This window comes from Durio zibethinus, chromosome 12, assembly GCF_047325235.1.
Source record: "Durio zibethinus cultivar Kanyao isolate XHJ-2024 chromosome 12, ASM4732523v1, whole genome shotgun sequence".
NCBI lineage: Eukaryota > Viridiplantae > Streptophyta > Magnoliopsida > Malvales > Malvaceae > Durio > Durio zibethinus.
In genome coordinates, this window is record NC_143173.1 from 1,393,509 (window position 1) to 1,414,136 (window position 20,628).

Below are 20,628 nucleotides of genomic sequence, written 5' to 3' on the forward strand. Positions count from 1 at the left end.
TGTTACAAATGAAGGTGGTAAGGATGAAGAACGTGTGCGTGTTGATTGGGTTAGTGGTGGGAGGTTTTCAGTTCTCCCTGATAACACGAAATATAAATTTTAATTTCTTTATTATAATTCATAAAAATATTATTTTTAAATTAGTTGAACTTGATAATATTAAATTAATTATAAACATCATCACTTATTTACCATTAATTTTACTTTTACTGACCAAAAAAAAATATATAGTTTACATTATCATATCTTATTTTAACCATTAATTATTACCATCATCACTTATTTTACATTAATTTTAGCTAAACATATATAGCAAATTTTGATTTAAAAAAAAAAAGCCTATAGCAAAAAAATAATAAAGAAAAAGAGTTTTACTTCTCTAAATTTTTTGTAATTTTATTTTTTTCTCAATTTTTATTTTTTATTTATTTTTTCTCTTTTCTAAGACCTAAAGAGTTAATTGCTGGGCCGTGCAACTTACTCCATAGACTTGGTGGACGTGACTCCTTTATCAAGTCTTTTGTTCTTTCTACAATTGTTGAATTTTAATGGACTATAAAATGCTTTTTGTGGAAAATTCAAGTGGGAAATTGGAGGTCACAAGCTTTCTTTGTGTTTCATCAAATCATGGTGGTTAGCCTACTATCAAAAGTTGAAAGCAACGGTCACAAGTTTTCTTCCTCAAGGGTTAGATCAGCTGGCTTATTTGTGCTCCGTGTTCGTTACTTTTTTATGCATTCGTCTTATCATTTACGTGTTTAAGACTTAGCCATGAATTGAGAAAATGATGCTAATGAACGGTGATTAAAATTATATTAAAAATTAATGAAAAAATAATAACTGTGTTAACTATAAAAGATATATTAAAAATTTACAAAATTAAATGTTTAAAGTCATGTACATAAATTATTATAACTTTATTTTTATATAAAACCAGTGTTGTACTTGAATTATCTTTTGTCAACAATTTTGCTTAATTTTAGCTAAAAATATATAGCAAAATTTGATTTAACAAAAAAAGCAATAACTATAGAAAAAAAATAAAGATAAGGAGTATTTAACTTTTTTCTAAAGTTGATGTAATTTTATTTTTTTTCTAAACTTTTCATTTTTTATTTCATTTTTTCCTGTTTTCTAAAACCTAAAGAGTTAATTAGATGGCCGTGAGACTTGCTCCATAGACTTGGTTGACTTAAAGTTCTTGTCAAGTTCTTTTTATATTCTTTCTACACTTGTCGAATTTATACGTATGATTGCTTTTGAGGAAAATTCAAGCTGGAATTTTAAATTGGAGGCCTTTGAAGAAAATTCCTAGCACTTGATGTGGTGGAAAATATTTTTCTTTAACTTTATATATTCGGTGTTGGTAGCAAGGATCGATATGCAACCATGAGAGCGGTTACAATTTCCTTGTTTGGATTTCTTCTTGCCATCGCAGCCATCGATATTAGCTTTTGTAATGGGAATTCCAATGCGCTTTGCATTGAACTTGAGAGACAAGCCCTTTTGAAGTTCAAGCAAGACCTCATTGATCAATCAAACAGGCTATCTTCTTGGGTTGAAGGTGAGAATTGCTGTGAGTGGCTTGGTGTTTTCTGCAATAACTTGACTGGCCACGTCAAAGAGCTGCACTTGGGGCTTCTTTCAAGAAGTCCTGCTGAAGATGTGCCAGTCGTTGAAAGGGATGCTCATGAGGATAAGCCAATTGCTCTGTGGGATGCTTATTTTCGGTCAGCTGAATGGGATGCTTACTTTCGCTCAAAGCTAGGGGGCAGAGTAAATCCTTCTTTGATCGAGTTGAAATGTCTCAATTTCCTAGACTTAAGCAATAACGACTTTGGAGGTCTGGCAATTCCCGAATTCATTGGTTCGATGAAGAGTTTGACATATCTTAACCTTTCTCGGGCAAATTTTCGAGGAACAATTCCCCATATGCTTGGAAATCTCTCAAATTTGCATTGCCTTGATCTTGGATACAATTCCCTATTTGAAGCTAAAACTCTTCAATGGGTTTCTGGTCTTTCTTCTCTGCAGTATCTTGATTTGAGTTCTGCAGATCTTGGTAAAGCAACTGATTGGCTGCCGGCAACACACAAACTTCCTTCTTTGGTAGAGTTACACTTGTCAGGCTGCAATCTAAATAATGATTCATCTCCAATCAGTGTTAATTACAAATCTCTTGCTGTTCTTGATCTTTCCACAAATACATTGTCTTCGGTGCCTACATGGATATTCAGTCTTCGTAGTCTTGTGTCCATTGATCTTAGCTCCAATGAAGTTGAAGGTGTGATTCCCAATGGTTTTCAAAATATGTCTTCTCTCAAATTTCTTGATCTTAGTAGGAATTCATTCTCTTCTTCATCGACACTCAGCTGGTTGTCTAATTTCAACCAACTTCAATTCCTTGGTCTTAGCAGTGTCGGCCTGCAAGGTAATTTTTCATGTGCCATTAGAAACTTAAGCTCTCTTACTCATCTTGATGTTTCACATAACCAGCTTGAAATTATAGAACCCAAATGTTTGGAGAGTCTTTGTAATCTGAGAGAGATGGATTTGTCAAATAACGGAATTGATCATAAGGTATCAGAAATCATAGAGAGTTTGTCTAGATGTAGTTTGGATCGATTAGAGTCATTAAATATTGAATCTAACAAACTTTCTGGCCATTTACCTGATCAACTCAGCCAATTTAAAAATCTGGCATACCTTTCCCTTTCTGAAAACTCCATTTCTGGTCCCATTCCATTCTCAATAGGGAAGTTGTCATCATTGAAAGTTCTTGATGTTTCGTACAATCAATTAACCGGACCTCTTCCGGTAGGGGAGCTATCATCTTTGAAGTTGCTTGATGTTTCAAACAATCAATTGAATGCAACTCTTCCTCAAAGTTTAGGACAACTTGGGAATTTGGAACATTTAGACGTTAGCAATAATATGTTGGAAGGAAATATATCAGAAATGCACTTCTCTAATCTCACAAGATTGAGAATTTTCAGGGCATCTAACAACATGTTAACGTTTAAACCAAATCCAAGTTGGATTCCTCCTTTCCACTGTGAAAATATTGAATTAGGTAACTGTCATCTTGGTCCGAAATTTCCTCAGTGGCTACAATTCCAAAAGAACTTGTTTCATTTAGATATCTCCCATGCTGAAATTTCAGGTGTCATTCCCACTTGGTTTTGGAACCTTTCGACTCAATTTGAATATCTAAATCTTTCCAACAACCAACTAGTGGGGAAGATTTCATATTTTCCTAGGAGTTTGGTTGTTGACTTGAGTTCCAACCTATTCACAGGTCCATTGCTACAGGCACCCTCAGATTTGATGTTTTTATTTTTGTCTAAGAATCTATTTTCAGGAACACTTTCCAATTTTCTTTGCAATTCCTCAACTAAATTGGAACCTTTGACCATTCTTGACATTGAATCAAATCTTCTATCTGGTGAAATTCCAAATTGTTGGGAAAATTGGCAATTTTTGAAAGTCTTAAATTTGGGAAACAACAATCTAACTGGGAAAATTCCTAGATCCTTGGGATTTTTGCGCCGTGTTCTGTCATTAAACCTTCGTAACAATAACCTACTTGGAGAAGTACCATCTACACTGCAGAATTTGGTTGACATGCTTATTCTTGATCTTAGTGAAAATCAATTGACGGGAAGTATTCCAGCATGGATTGGAGACAACCTCTTAAACCTTGTGGTTCTAAACCTCCGTTCAAATAACTTCCAAGCCTATATTCCTGATCAAATTTGTGCTCATAATTCTCTTCAGTTCTTGGATCTTGGTTATAACAACATTTCAGGAGCAATTCCAAAATGTTTTAGTAACCTAAGTGCCATGGCCATAAAACCCCTCAAGATACACGTGGGAAACAGTACCTGGTCATTCGAGTCTAATAACCTGTTTCTTTTGGGTGCATTATTGGTGATGAAAGGAAGAGAGGATGATTACAGTACCATACTAGGACTTGTTGTCGGCATAGACCTTTCAGTTAACAGTCTCAGAGGAGAGATCCCCGAAGAACTTGGTAATCTCATAGGACTGCGGTCATTAAATTTGTCAGGGAATCTCCTAACAGGAAAGATACCAGAGAACATTGGCAATATGGAGGTGTTGGAATCTCTTGACTTATCGATGAACCAACTCCATGGTGAAATCCCTTCAAGTTTCTCCAATTTGAATTTCTTGAATCACTTGAACTTGTCCTACAACAACTTGACAGGACAAATCCCATCAGGCACCCAGCTGCAAAGCTTTGACAGGTTTTCGTACATTGGCAATCATCTTTGTGGACCTCTAGTCACTAAAAATTGCAGCAGAAATGGCGAAACACCTGATGTTACAAATGGAGGTAGGAGTGGAGGAAAGAAAAGGTCTAATGTGAATTGGCTTTATGTAAGCGTAGTACTTGGATTTGTGATGGGGTTTTGGGGGGTAGTGGCTCCCCTGGTTTTCGTCAGGTCTTGGAGGTTTGCTTATTATCAAAAACTGGAGCAAATTGGTGATAAGCTATATGTGTTTTGGGCTACTATTGGTATGTAATTATTTGTAATTGAAGCTCATTTCGGTGTGTTTGGTAATGTAATAACTTGATTTGCAAGCTTTTTATTTAATCCATGTATTCGGTTTATGGATGTAGTATTCCATGTTATAATTTATTGAAATGAAATAAAATTGTGTGTGTTAATGTATTTGACTCGTAGACCTATGTTCAAGTTTTTATGCAATATGGCTTGAAGGTAAAATTTTTTTATAAATCCTCTAATTTGAAATATTTCTTATACTAGTCTTCGTTATGATTTTGATTTGTTGTTCAAAAGTAAAATTTCAAAAACTACAATTTTTTATAAATCCAAAGGAAGTGAAAGCTTTTATTGCAATTATATAGAAATTGGAGAATGTCGGTTTACGAGAAAAAATATATATATAAAAGCTGGCCGAATCTGATCAACCTGATTTTGTCAATTCACTTCACATTACTAACCCATGAATGAATCAAGCAAAATAGTCTTTTTATCCAAATTTATGTAATTTTGAAAAATTTTAATCGAAATAATAATAAATAAAGAAATATAAAAAGAAAAAAAATTCAAAAAATTAAAAATCAAACGTAAGTCATCATAAAAAAATATAGTTGTATTTTTCTTTTTCTTTTTTCTACAAGTTTTAAAATGTTTATAATTTAAACTAAATTGGAAAAACGTCATAGATTTGAACAAATAATTTATAAATTTGAAAATAAAAAATAAAAGTTCATGTCATAGCAAAAGAGCCAACAACAAAAGCGTAACATGTGAGTTAAAAATTATTATTATTTTTTAATTTTGATATATTTATAAGATTCAACAAGTGAGTTAAAATTATTATTATTTTTTTATTAAAAATAATTATAAATATATTAAAAACAATGAAAAGTAACTTACCTAAAATAGTGGGATGAAATTCTAGTAATGGATAAAAACATTTAAAATAATGACCAATGTATGTATTAACAATTAGTATAACATCTTATTTTCTATTCAAAAAATTAGTATAACATCAATTATGCTAGTTTAAGAAACTCATTTACGATAAATTTTGACATAATTAATAAAAGAAGGATTATATGAACTAATTATTCAATGAAAAAATATATTTTTTTGTTTTATTAAAATCACACCATAAAATAATATTTTTAAAAATGTATTGATTATTTATTCTATATTATACATTATTATTAGATAGGTAAATTTTTATTTCATCAGCATTCACTTATTAGTGATACTTGAAAAATTAAAATTAACCCCTTTCAATAATATGATTATATCATATAATTTAAATGAAAAGTGTATATATATATAAAGTAATCTTTTTATAAATTCAAAGTCTAGTCTAATTGATTTATATAAATATTTTAAAAAGTACTTTAGATTAGATTAAAATTTAAATTTATGCATCTATAATTCTTTTTTTAATTCTCAAATTATAATCTTTCTTGCATAAAAAATAAAATTATGACAAACTTTAACTATAACCCGACTATATTAATCAAATCATGTTCATCAATATAAGGTAATTAACATTGTAATTGATCACTCTAAGCATAATGATTTACAATTTTAATTAGCTAAAAATATGAGTTATAGGTAGGACATAAAAGCGAAACATCACGGGTGATGTAAGAGAATTTTGACTTGACCTGGCCGTCATGCCCCGACGAGTATTCCTTTTGACTCACCTGTCGATTCTGCGACCAAATAATGATGTTGGACGCTAATAACATCTTCATACAATTTTACTCTCTTTCCATCGTTTCTTTAATTTGTTCCTTCTTCTTTTTTTTTAACATTTTTAAAATAAATATTTGAATAATGTAGCCTTTCCCTCCCTAGCTTGTAATTACTATATATATATATATATATATATCACTAAGCTTCAAATTTCATTTCCCATGACCAAAACCAAAAAGCAAAATCAAAGTGAATTAATTAAAAGATCGAAGAAGAATAATCGTTTCCATTATAAGAATTACTTGATTTTCATGCATGGACTCTTCATTTTTTCATTACCCAAATCTCCAATTGTCTCTTGAATCCTCTTCTTCCTATATTTCTCAAAAAAATTCTCACCAGAATCATTCAATTATCTCCATAACCAAACCCTTCCTTTCAATGGAAATGACTCCCAAGAAATGTTCCTTTGGGAGTCCTAAATCAAGCATAGGAAAACACTTTTGATACCACATCCGTTAATAGTTTTAGAAAGGATCATTAAGTGAAGTTGAATGCAAATGAAGATGAGACAGGAAAGGAGGTTTCGTATAGAGGAGTTAGGAAGAGGCCATGGGGAAAATATGCAGTTGAGATAAGGGATTCCATAAGGAATGGTGTTAGACTTTGGCCTGGAACCTTGGATATAGATGAGGCTACAGCTAGCGTATGATCAAGCTACACTCGCAATGCGAGGTCCGATGGTGATAATCAATTTTCCAATGGATACAGTTTATGATTCACTTCAAGAAATGAACTATGGATTTGAAGAAAGTTGTTCACCTACTTTGACAATTGAGAAAAGGTACTCCATGAAGAGCAAAAGATCAGGGAACATGAAGATCAAGAAAGAAGGAAATGGGGATGGAAATTATCCTGGTGTTTAAGGATTTAGGAGCTGATTATTTGGAGGAGCTTCTAAGTAAATCTGAGAGTGCAACTCCTTATTGGTGAATATTTGAGTCAAACACCAACATTTTTTCTTCCCTTTTTTGTTTCTTCTCCCTTTTCAATTGAGATAGTGGAGGAGGACCAAATTTTTTGTTGGATATTGTCTGTGAATTTGTAAATCTTTGAGATGATGTACAATCAAAGTTTAGTGCTATGTATAATTTTCGCCAACAATTATATTACATACTAGTTGAACATTTCTACAAATTTTCGTTCTTCTATATATACATACATATATATTTGATAACAATTTCTAGTTATTTTGAATTCATGAAGAGTTATCATCTATATTAATCATATATTAGTAGTAGTTTTATTTTCTTTTTTGCTTAAAAGAACACCTGAAAATAAAGGTCGTTGCGCCAATTTGTATTCTCATTTCTTTTTTTCTTGGTATAAAAGAAAATATGTTTTCTAATTTATAAGATTTCTGTCCATATCTCACCATATCCTTATCAGTAAAGCCATTCTATTTTCTTTTCAATTGAGGTTTTTTATTTTCTTTTCGGGAAAGAAGAATATTAACCACTTTTTCCTTGAGCAATATGTGCAATTGCCAAGGCAATTTGGACACAATTTTGAATTAGATGAAGCTCTAATTGAACTATAACCAATTTGGCTGAAGGCTAACCGAATCACTATCATAATTTATAACTAAAACTGTTTTTAATGTGGAAAAGAAATCAATCCCCCTAAATCCAAGCCCATGGATGTGTTGTTACCATCATGAGCTTTTCGATATATAAATTAATCAAAATTGACCAATCATATTATGGTTTTAAATACAGAATTAAACTAGGATCATACTTAATTAATATCATACTACATGTTCGAATATGATACCACTATAATTATTTGTAATTTGACATTAATTGACCTAAATCTGGATTACTTGACTGTGTTAGCCCACAATATAATTGCAAATACTCTGCACTGGGGACAAGGGTTTCGGAATGTCTGGGAAGCCATTGCACCATAAAGGATCAGCATTTCACTGAATCATCCCGAGCTTCATGTGTCAAGGTGGAGATTTCACAAGGGGGAATGGCACTGGTGGAGAATCAATCTATGGCATGAAATTTGCAGATGAGAATTTCAAGCTCAAACATATCGGACCTCGTTGCTTGTCAATGGCCAATGCTGGACCAAACACGAATGGTTCCCAATTCTTTATATGCACTGAGAAGACTCCATGGCTTGATGGAAAGCATGTTGTGTTTGGTAAAGAAGTGGATGGATAAGCGTTGTCAAGGAGATGGAAAAAGCTGGCTCAGACAGTGGGAGAACTTTGCAACCAGTTGTGATCGAAGACTGTGGTCAGCCAAAAGATAATTGGAGAAGCTGGGAATGATGAAGTACTGTATTTTTTTTATGTTTCTACATGGCAATTTGGACTCTATCCACTTTGTTAGTCACTGATAATGTACGTTCCAATAGAAATTCGAGGCATTCCTAAAGGAAAATTTGTTTCAGTGTCATGTTTTATCAGATTATACATTTTTGGTTAGGAGAGGAACTGATCAATTTCATTTATATTATACTTGGATCACAATTTTATTTCCAACACATGATACTTGAATTATACTAGATCACAATTAACAGAACATAGACAAGGACTCTTATTCATGGGTTAAGCGAACTGAATTGGGCAGGCAATGGAGATGGGGGTGGCCTAAAAGGTTAGTAAAGTTGTTGCTGTAGAGGTTTGGGGGGGTGCTGTGGATTAGAATAGCTGAGATGGGTTTTAGAAGGTGGGAAAGGGAGGTGAAGGGAAAAAAACAGATGGGTTTTGGTTCAAAAATGAAGAAAAGAAAGGATTTTGGCAATTGGTGATGGGTTTAAGAGAGTATGATGAAACCATGGTGAGGAAGAATAGAGGTAGAAGATATTTGCGCGGAGGAGGGAGAAGAGGAAGACTCTTTTGTTTAGGCCTGTCAAGATAATAACCCATTTGCTTGGTGGTATTAAGGCAAAACTCAACTAGCCCAACATTTTTATATTTAATATATATATATCACCTGGAGTTTTTAAATTATACAAACTGAATTTATATAACATTTAATACGAAATAATAAAAACATAATTACTTAAATTAATATGGTCCAATTATGTAAATTTGTTTATAAAATTAAAAAAAAAAAAACTCATCAAAATAATAAAAAATTATTATATTTTTTATCACGTCTATTGTAAATTCAATTAATCAAAATATAATACGTCATTAAGTAGATTCATTTCTTATAGTTTGAAGAGAAAATTTTTCCCATGGCTTATGTGAGGGGCTAGTTCCATTGCTTGTTGGACATATAAAGAAAAATTTTGGTGATACTATATAAATTATACTAAGTACAATCAAATCTACATATTTAATTTAATTAATTCATATAGTTACCTATAAGATGTGACATTCAATTTAAGATTCAAATCCTAATACCTATAATTAAGACTTATGAAAATCATACTAATATTTTGTGATTAAAATTGTATTAAAAATTAATGGATAAAAAAATAATTGTGGTAACTATGAAAAATAAACTAAAATTTCAATTTGCAAAATTAAACGTATTACATTCATAGATTTTTATATAACTTCATTTTAATATAAAATCTCATTTTATATTTGAATTAATAATCTTTTTTCAACAATTTTTTAATTTTAGGCGTTTAAACATATATAGCAATATTTGATATGACAAAAAGGAAAAAAGAAAATAACTATAGCAAAAAATAATAAGAAAAACGAATCTTAGCTTCTCTAATTTTTTTTGTAATTTGTTTTCATTTCTAAGACTTAGTCATGAATTGAGAAAATAATACAAATGAACGGTGACTAAAATTGTATTGAAAATTAATGAAAAAAAGTATTAATTGCGTTAACTGTGAATGATATATTAAAAATTTGCAAAATTAATATATATAAAGTATTATAGCATCATTTTTATATAAAACCATTGCTCTATTTGAATTAATATTCTTTTTCAATAATTTACTTAATTTTAATCAAACAAATATAGTAAAATTTGATTTAACAAAAAAAAAAAAAGAAAATCACTATAACAAAAAATAATAACCAAAAAGGAATCTTTTAACTTCTCTAAAATGTATAAATCTCACATTCGACCTTATAACAGGTAACAAATTCATACTGAGTCTCATCTACTTCAAGCTTCAAATGTTTCCAATCAAAAACTTCCCTTATATTTTCAAACCCACCAAAACTACGAAAGATATATGAAATTTTAATTTGCAAATTAAACGTTTTTCTTTCATAGATTTTTATACAACTTCATTTTTATATAAAATCACGTTTTATATTTGAATTAATATTCTTTTTTCATCAATTTTCTTAATTTTAGGCTCCAACAATATACAAAAAAAATTAAATAAAATAACTATACCAAAAAAAATAATAATAATAAGGAAAAAGAGTCTTAGTTTCTCTAAATTTTTTGTAATTTTTTTTCATTTCTAAGACCTAAAGTGTTAATTACGGGCCGTGGGACTTACTCCACAGACTTGGTGGATTTGACTCCTTTGTCAAGTCTTTTGTTCTTCTTTCTACAATTATCGAATTTCAATGAATCATAAAATGCTATTTGTGGAAAATTCAGGTTGGAAATTGGAGGTCACAAGCTTGCTTTGTATTTCATCAAATCATGGTGGTTAGCATACTATGACAAGTTGGAAAGCATAGGTCACAAGCTTTCTTCCTTACGGGGTAGATCAATTGGCATGTTTATGCGCCGTGTTTGTTACTTTTCAATATATTTATCATTATTATTTACGTGCTTAAGACTTAGTCACGAATTGAGAAAATGATGCTAGTGAACGGTGATTAAAATTTATTAAAAGTTAGTGAAAAAAAAATAATTATGTTAACTACGAAAGATATATTAAAATTTTGCAAAATTAAACGTTTGAAATCACGTACATAAAGTATTATAACTTCATTTTTATATAAAACTAGTGTTGTATTTAAATTAATATTCTTTTTCAACAATTTGCTTAATTTTAGCCAAACATATATAGCAAAATTTGATTTAAAACTATAGCAAAGAATAATAAGAAAAAAGAGTCTTAACTTCTCTAAATTTTATGTAATTTTTTTTATGAATTTTTTAGGGATAAGGTTTTAAAAAAATCTTAGACAAAAATTTAACAATCATTTAAGTTCCTAATATTTAATTGCAATTAATCAAGCTCTAAATCTTCTATTTCAAATCAATTGAACCTTTAAATATTTTTTCAATCAATTAAACTTTTACATATCTATTTTCATTCAATTAAACTCTTTATTGGATGAAAACAATTAACTAGCTTTTCTCTAACAAGGGCTTAATTGATAAAAAAAGATGTTGAATTTTAGTTCATGGGATTTTTTTTTTTTCACCCATTTACCTTTCTTTTATGATATATTTGATTACCTTATTATACTTGCATCACAATTTTAATTTCAACACATGATACTTTTGTTATTCATGACCACAATTAGCAAAACATAGGACTCTTATTCATGGGTCAAAGGAATGGAATTGGGCAGGCAATGAGATGGGGGTGGCCTAAAAGTTTAGTAAAGTTGTTGCTGTAGAGGTTGGGGTTGCTGGGGATTGGAATAGCTTAGATGGGTTTTAGGAGGATTTTAGAAGGTGGGAAAAGGGGGTGAAAGGAAAAAAGAGATAGGTTTTGGTTCAAAAATGAAGAAAAGAAAGGATTTTGGCAATTGGTGATGGGTTTGAGAGAGGTTGATGAGAGCATGGTGAGGAAAAATAGAGTTAGAAGATATTTGTAGGGAGGAGGGAGAAGGGGAAGGCTTTATTTTGTTCATTAGCAGCAGCAGGGTTGTTTAGGCATGTCAAGATTCTAATACCCCATTTGCTTAGTGCCATAAGGCAAAAGAAACTAGCCCAACACTTTTATATTTAAGTGTATATCATTTAAATTATACAACTTGAGTTTATATATCATTTAATACGAAATAATAAAATTCTAATTACTTAAATTAATATCGTTCAATTATTTTAAAAAATTATTACATTTTTTATTACATCAATTGTAAATTCAATCAATCAAAATACAACACGTCATTAAAATTTGTAAATTTTCTCCTTATAATTTCAAAAGAATTTTTTTCCATGACTTATATGAGGGGTTAGTTCCATTGCTTGTTGGATTTTGAAAAAAAAAAGCTTTGTGATACTATAGGAATCATACTAAGTACAATCAAACCACGCATTGAAATCTTGTTCTAAAATTTTAAAATTTCACTTAATTGATTCATACAAATATTTTTTAAATATGATATTTAATAAATTTAAAATTTAAATCTCAATATTTATATTTAAAAGAGTAAATTATTTGACCGTGGGACTTACTTCATAGACAATGCGGACTTGAACTACTTGTCAAGTCTTTTTTGTTCTAGAAATGGACCATAAAAAAATTCAAGTTGGAAATTGGTTTTTCTGGAAAATTTTAACTCCATAGACTTGGTTGACTTGACTTGCTTGTCAAGTCTTTTTTGTTCTTCTTTCTACAATTGTCGAATTTCAATGGACCATAAAATGCTTGTTTGGAAAATTCAAGCTGAAAATTGGAGGTCACAATTTTTCTTTGTATTTCAACAAATCATTGTGGTTAGCTTAAGAAAGGTGGAAAGCATTGGTTACAAGCTTTCTTTCTTGCAAAGTAGGCTTCGTGTTTGTTACTTTTCAATGCACTTATCATTATCATTTACGTATTTAAGACTTGGTCATGAATTGAGAAAATAATACAAATGAATGGAGACTAAAATTATATTGAAAATTAATGAAAAAAAGTATTAATTGCGTTAACTGTGAATGATATATTAAAAATTTGCAAAATTAAATGTTTAAAATCACATTAATATATATAAAGTATTATAGCATCATTTTTATATAAAACCAGTGCTCTATTTGAATTAATATTCTTTTTCAATAATTTACTTAATTTTAATCAAACAAATATAGTAAAATTTGATTTAACAAAAAAAAAAGAAAATAACTATAACAAAAAAAAATACGCAAAAAGGAATCTTTTAACTTCTCTAAAATGTATAAATCTCATATTCGACCTTATAACAAGTAACAAATTCATACTGAGTCTCATCTACTTCAAGCTTCAAATGTTTCCAATCAAAAACTGCTCTTCTAATTTCAAACCCACCTAAACTACAAAAGATATATGAAATTTTAATTTGCAAAATTAAATGTTTTTCTTTCATAGATTTTTATATAACTTCATTTTTATATAAAATCATGTTTTATATTTGAATTAATTTTCTTTTTTCATCAATTTTCTTAATTTTAGGCTCCAACAATATACAAAAAAAAAAATTAAATAAAATAACTATACCAAAAAAAAAAATAATAAGGAAAAAGAGTCTTAGTTTCTCTAAATTTTTTGTAATTTTTTCGTAATTTTTTTTCATTTCTAAGACCTAAAGTGTTAATTACCGGGCCGTGGGACTTACTCCACAGACTTGGTGGATTTGACTCCTTTGTCAAGTCTTTTGTTCTTCTTTCTACAATTATCGAATTTCAATGAATCATAAAATGCTATTTGTGGAAAATTCAGGTTGGAAATTGGAGGTCACAAGCTTGCTTTGTATTTCATCAAATCATGGTGGTTAGCATACTATGAAAAGTTGGAAAGCATAGGTCACAAGCTTTCTTCCTTACGGGGTAGATCAATTGGCTTGTTTATGCGCCGTGTTTGTTACTTTTCAATATATTTATCATTATTATTTACGTGCTTAAGACTTAGTCACGAATTGAGAAAATGATGCTAATGAACGGTGATTAAAATTTATTAAAAGTTAGTGAAAAAATAATTATTATGTTAACTACGAAAGATATATTAAATTTTTGCAAAATTAAACGTTTCAAATCACATACATAGAGTATTATAATTTCATTTTTATATAAAAACTAGTGTAGTATTTGAATGAATATTCTTTTTCAACAATTTGCTTAATTTTAGCCAAACATATATAGCAAAATTTGATTTAAAACTATAGCAAAGAATAATAAGAAAAAAGAGTCTTAACTTCTCTAAATTTTATGTAATTTTTTTTATGAATTTTTTAGGGATAAGGTTTAAAAAAAATCTTAGACAAAAATTTAACAATCATTTAAGTTCCTAATATTTAATTGCAATTAATCAAGCTCTAAATCTTCTATTTCAAATCAATTAAACCTTTACATATATTTTTTCACTCAATTAAACTTTTATACATCTGTTTTCATTCAATTAAGCTCTTTATTGGACGAAAATAATTAACTGGTTTTTCTCTAACAAGGGCTTAATTGATAAAAAAAATGTTGAATTTTAGTTTATGGGGGTTTTTTTTTCACCCCTTTACTTTTCTTTTATGATATATTTGATTACCTTATTATACTTGGATCACAATTTTATTTCCAACACATGATACTTTTATTATTCATGACCACAATTAACAAAACATAGGACTCTTATTCATGGGTCAAAAGAATGGAATTGGGCAGGCAAATGGAGATAGAGGTGGCCTAAAAGGTTAGTAAAGTTGTTGCTGTAGAGGTTAGGGTTGCTGGGGATTGGAATAGCTTATATGGGTTTTAGGAGGGTTTTAGAAGGCAGGAAAGGGGGCTGAAAGGAAAAAAGAGATAGGTTTTGGTTCAAACACGAAGAAAAGAAAGGATTTTGGCAATTGGTGATGGGTTTGAGAGAGGTTGATGAGAGAATGGTGAGGAAAATAGAGATAGAAGATATTTGTAGGGAGGAGGGAGGAGGGAGCAGGGGAAGGCTTTATTTTGTATATTAGCAGCAGCAGGGTTGTTTGTGTTGTGCCTAAAGCAATAATCACAACAATACAGAAGTAATAGACAACAATCAATAATAAAAAATGTAGAAAAAATAAAACACACTAAGATTTACGTGAAAAACCCTCCAGTGTAGAGGGAAAAAATCACGGATCACCAAAAAAATCTTCAATATCAAATAATAGGTATACAAAGTTCTTCTCTAGCTAAAACTAGAGCTAATCAACAACTAGAGAAACAATTGAAGAAATCTCACCAAATAAGTGACTCAACAAATACACCCTGGATTTATTCCTAGAGAGCTTCAAACCCGATCTTCATCGTTCAGAATGTAAAACTCTGAATCATAAACTTTCTGACAAGGTTTCAACTTAATCGGACCACGGATCGACTTCCGTTCAACCAACTCTCCCTTCTCTTTTTTTTCTCTACTTTTTCTGGCTTTTCTTCTTTCTCTACTTGGTTTTCGATACACCCTTAAAACAACCCCACCTCTTTTTTATTAAGTAGCTAGGGCTCTGTGTAAAATGATATATCAAGGCCCATGGCCTTTACTTGGTCCAAAACCACTTACATGAGGCTGGATCCCATTTTCCTAACAATCTCCCCCTCTAGCCCCATTAGGAAGAGATTCATCACCATAGCAGTTTCATTTGAAACTTACCTTGGCCAGGGAACTTATTTCAGCCAAGTTACTACAAAGCTCAAGCTTTTCCCTAGGAAATATCTTAGTCAACATATCTGCTACATTCTTATCAGTATAGACTTTCTTCAATCATTGAACGTAACCAATGATATCTAACATCAATGTGCTTTGTTCTAGCATGGTACATGGCATTCTTACTCAAATCTAAAGCACTTTGGCTATCACAAAATATCACATACTCTTTCTGATTCAACCCCAATTCAAGAAAAAAATGTTTCATCCAAAGCATTTCTTTACATGCTTTGGTTGCTGTAATATACCCAGCCTCTGTAGTTAACAAAGCAACACACTTCTGTAACTTAGATTACCAAGATACAGCTCCTCCTATAAAAGTGAACAAATATCCTAAAATAGATTTTCTACCATCAAGATCGCCTGCCATATCAGCATTAGTAAACCCTTCTAGAACTAATTGTGAAACTCTATAAGTCAAGCACATTTTTGAGGTACCCCTCAAATATCTAAAAATCTATTTCACTGCTTCCCAGTAAACCTTTCCCTGATTAAAAAAAAATTGCTCACTACACAACTGCATGAGCAATGTCAGGCCTTGTACAAACCATAAGATATATTAAAGAACCAACTGCAGAAGAATAAGAAATACTAGACATAGCTAGTTGCTCTTCCTTAGACACTACACAAGATTTTTTACTTAGATGAAAATGGTTGGCAAGTGAACTGCTAACTGATTTAATATGTTGCATGTTGAATCTACCAAGCACTCGTTCAACATACTTTTTCTGTAACAACCATAGCTTTCCAGCTCTCCTATCTCAGATAATGTTCATACCAATAATCTACTTTGCTGGACCTAAATTCTTCACATCAAAGGACTTAGACAATTGTTCTTTCAACCTGCAAACCATACTAGCATCTTATCCTACAATCAATATATCATCAACATATAATAATAAGATAATGAAGTTACCATTAGAGAATTGTTTAACATACACACAAGAATTCACTGTTGTTCTTTTATAGCTAAGACTCACCATAAAAGAATCAAACTTCTTGTACCACTGTTACGGAGCTTGTTTCAAGTCATACAAGCTTTTCTTCAATTTACAAACTAAGTGCTCTTTCCCTTTCACTTCAAAACCCTCAAGCTGATTCATATAAATGTCTTCATTCTAATCACAATGCAAAAATGCAGTTTAACATCAAGTTGCTCAAGCTCAAGATTCAAACTAGCTGCTAATCCCAGTACCACTCGAATAGAACTCATCTTTACAACTGAAGCAAAAATTTCATCAAAATCGATGCATGGTTTTTAAAAAAAATCTTTTACTATCAATCGAGCTTTGTACCTCACTAGTTTGTCACCATTCTTTTTTAACTTGAATACCCATTTATTTTTTAATGGCCTCTTCCCTGTTGAAAGTTTAACAAGATCATAAGTACCATTCTTTCATAATTACTCCATCTCTTCTTTCATTGCTTTTAACCAGTGCTCTATATCCAGAGTTGCCTACACATCTTAAAAGCTTTCTGGCTCTCATTCACTGGTAACTAAAATAAAATCTAAACTTGGATACATGGTAGATGGCCTGCGCTCTCTAGTAGATCTCTTAGGCTGAGACTCTACATCACTTGATGCCGAAGGTAGCTTCGCCTGCTCAACACTCTCAGGTAGAGAGGATTGCTCCCCCTGCTCAAAACTAATTGCATCTAGCTCATCACCAACTATGGCTGGCTCATTCATATCCCCAAGTTCTATTTCTTACTCATTTTCACCATCTGTGACTCTTTCCTGTGGAATCCTGTCGGTGTTGAAACATCACACTCAACAGTAACTCGTGTAGTCTTCTCATTTTTCTCAAGGTTTGTTATGGTTTTTTTTTTTGAAAGACCACATCTCTGCTTTTGATTATCTTTTTCTTTACTGGATCCCATATCTTGTAACCAAATTCTTCATCACCATATCCTATAAACACACACTGTGTGGCTTTACTGTCAAGTTTTGATCTCTGCTCTTTTGACACATGCATGAATGCTTTACACCCAAAAACTTTCAAGTGAGAGTATGAAATATCTTTTTCTGTCCATACTCTTTCTGAAATGTCAAAGCCTAAAGGAACTGATGGTGACCTGTTAAGTAAATAACAAGCTATGTTGACTGTTTCACCCCAAAATGGTTTTGGTAATTTTACCATCCTTAACATACATTTGACTTTTTTTACAATGGTACGATTCATTCTTTCAGCTATACCATTATGCTACGATGTTCTAGGTTCTGTCATCTTATGCCTGATCCTATGCTTTGAACAATACTCTTCAAAGCCTTTAGATGTGTATTCCCTACCATTATCAGTTCAAATACACTTCAAGGGTAATTCTGTCATCCTTTCAACCATGGCATAAAATTTTTAAAAATACTACAGTACCTAACTTTTGTATTTCAACATATACACCCAAGTCTTACGTAAAGTATTATCAATAAAAGTAATAAAATATCTGCTACCACCTAATGACTTAACCTTAATGGGACCACATACGTCAAAATAAATTAATTCTAATCTATTTTTTTTCTCTAAGAACTTTTACGAAAAGAAGCCCTATGATGCTTACCAAACAAATAATAATCACATAAATCAAGAGACATACCTTTGGTCAAAGGGAATAAGAGACTGCCTTGTTAAAACTTGTAACCCCTTTTCACTCATGTGTGCCAGCCTCTTGTGTCACAAGTTTGCTGAAGCATCATTTTCAACGGCATTTACCTGGTTACCGTTTAATTACATCCATGTCTTATACATTGTGTAGCATAGTTTTCCTCTTACAACTACCATAGATCTTTTGAGAAGCTTTCACTGTCCATTCTTTTATCGACTTTCATATCCCTCCTTATCAAGAACATTAATAGAAAGCAAGTTTATTCTCATATCTGGAATGTGTCTAACATCCCTCAAAGTCAATATGTAATATGTACTAGTTTGTACAATAATATCACCAATCTCAATAATCTGTGACACACTCTTATTTCTTATCTTGGTACAACCAAAGTCTTCTGCTTTGTAAGTTGTAAACAACTCTCTCTTAAGAACACAATGATATGTCGCTCCTGTGTCAACTATCCACTCAATGTCGGGATCACTAATATGATTACAATCATCATGTGTACAAATCAAAGTAACTGAATCACTATCTGAATTTATTACTGTAACATTATCATCATCTGAACTCTTGACTTTCTCATCTTTTTGCTCTTGTTTCAAGATTTTACAGTTTCATTTTATATGACCCATCTTACCACAATAGAAACACTTCACTTTACCTTTAGACTTGGATCTATGTTTAGACTTACCATGGTATTTTGAGTCTTGACCTCTGTCGATGTTTCTATCCCTATTTTCTGTGACCAGAGCTTGATTCCCAAGATCTACATCTTTTCATTTTGCTTCTTCATTAAGCATACTGTCCTTTACCATCTCTAATGTTACCTTATAATCAGGAGCAGAATTAAGAACAGTTACAACTAGAGTATTCCAGCTGTCTGGCAATAAACCCAAAAGAAATAACGCCTTCATTTCATCATCCATCTTAAGCTCTATAGTAGTCATCCGATTACATATATCTTGAAAATCACTTAAGTGCTCTGTAACAGATCGTCCATCCCTGTACTGTAAAGTTGTAAGTTTTTTAACAAGCATAACTTTATTCATACATATTTTTCTCTCATACAATGCTACCAATTTTTTCCAAACAATGTGAGCATTTGACTTCTACGCTACATGATGAAACACGTTGATATCAATCCATTTTTTGATTGTAGCTAGCGTCTTTCTACCTAGCTTCTTTCAGCTTTCATCTTTCATATCTGCTGGTTTAGCCAAATCACTCAATACTAACTCATACAAATCTTTACAGTATAGATGATCCTCCATCATAGGCTTCTAAATTGAATAATTCGATGCTGTCAATTTTATCATAGAACCTGTATCACCCTCCATGATCTCAAACAAAATTTACTTTTATCCTGGGTTGCTTCTGTATCGATGTCTCAAAATAACCCTCGCTCTAATATAACTTGTTGCACCTGAAGCAATAATCATAACAATACAAAAGCAATAGACAACAATCAATAATAAAAAACACAGGAAAGATAAAGCATACCAAGATTTACGTGAAAAATCCTCCAGTGTAGAGATAAAATATCACGGACCACCAAAAAAATCTTCACTATCAAATAATAGGTATACAAAGTTCTTCTCTAGCTAAAACTAGAGCTAATCAACAATTAGAGAAGCAATTAGAGAAATCTCACTAAATAAGTAACTCAACAAATACACCCTGGATTTATTCCTAGAGAGCTTCAAACCCGATCTTCACCGTTCAAAATGTAAAACTCTGAATCATAACCTCCTGACAAGGTTTCAACTTAATCGGACCACGGATCGACTTTCGTTCAACCAACTCTCCCTTCTCCTTTTTCTCTCTACTTTTTTTGGCTTTTCTTCTTTCTCTGCTTGGTTTTCGACACACCCTTAAAACAACCCCACCTCTTTTTTATTAAGTAGTTAGGGCTCTGTGTAAAATGAAAGATCAAGGCCCATGGCCTTTACTTAGTCCAAAACCACTTACATGAGGTTGGACCCCATTTTCCTAACAGTTTGAGCCTGTCAAGATTCTAATACCCAATTTGCTTGGAGGTAGAAGGCAAAACAAAACTAGCCCAACACTTTTATATTTAAATATATATCGTTTAAATTATACAACTAGAGTTTATATACAATTTAATACGAAATAATAAAATTATAATTACTTAAATTAATATCGTTCAATTATGCAAAAAAATTATTACATTTTTTATTACATCAGTTGTAGATTAATCAATCAAAATACAACATGTCATTAAAATTTATAAATTCTCTCCTTATAATTTTAAAAGAATTTTTTTTCA

General features: G+C 31.2%; 1 protein-coding gene and 2 pseudogenes across 1 annotated transcript; all 3 read left to right on the plus strand.

Moving 5' to 3' along the window:
• The first annotated feature begins 1,302 nt into the window (after positions 1–1,302).
• On the plus strand, positions 1,303–4,697 carry LOC149515512 (receptor-like protein EIX2). Its single transcript, XM_089741582.1, has one exon. The coding sequence runs from the start codon at positions 1,390–1,392 to the stop codon at positions 4,546–4,548; it is 3,159 nt and encodes a 1,052-aa protein (XP_089597708.1). The 5' UTR covers positions 1,303–1,389; the 3' UTR covers positions 4,549–4,697.
• Positions 4,698–6,446: 1,749 nt separating this feature from the next.
• LOC111297972 (ethylene-response factor C3 pseudogene) lies at positions 6,447–7,394 on the plus strand (annotated as a pseudogene).
• A 223-nt stretch (positions 7,395–7,617) lies between these two features.
• On the plus strand, positions 7,618–8,601 carry LOC149515513 (peptidyl-prolyl cis-trans isomerase CYP19-3-like; annotated as a pseudogene).
• Positions 8,602–20,628: the final 12,027 nt, after the last annotated feature.

Bases quoted from the DNA above. Each gene is read 5' to 3' on its own strand.
- LOC149515512 (XM_089741582.1), top strand. From the start codon at position 1,390: ATGAGAGCGGTTACAATTTCCTTGTTTGGATTTCTTCTTGCCATCGCA.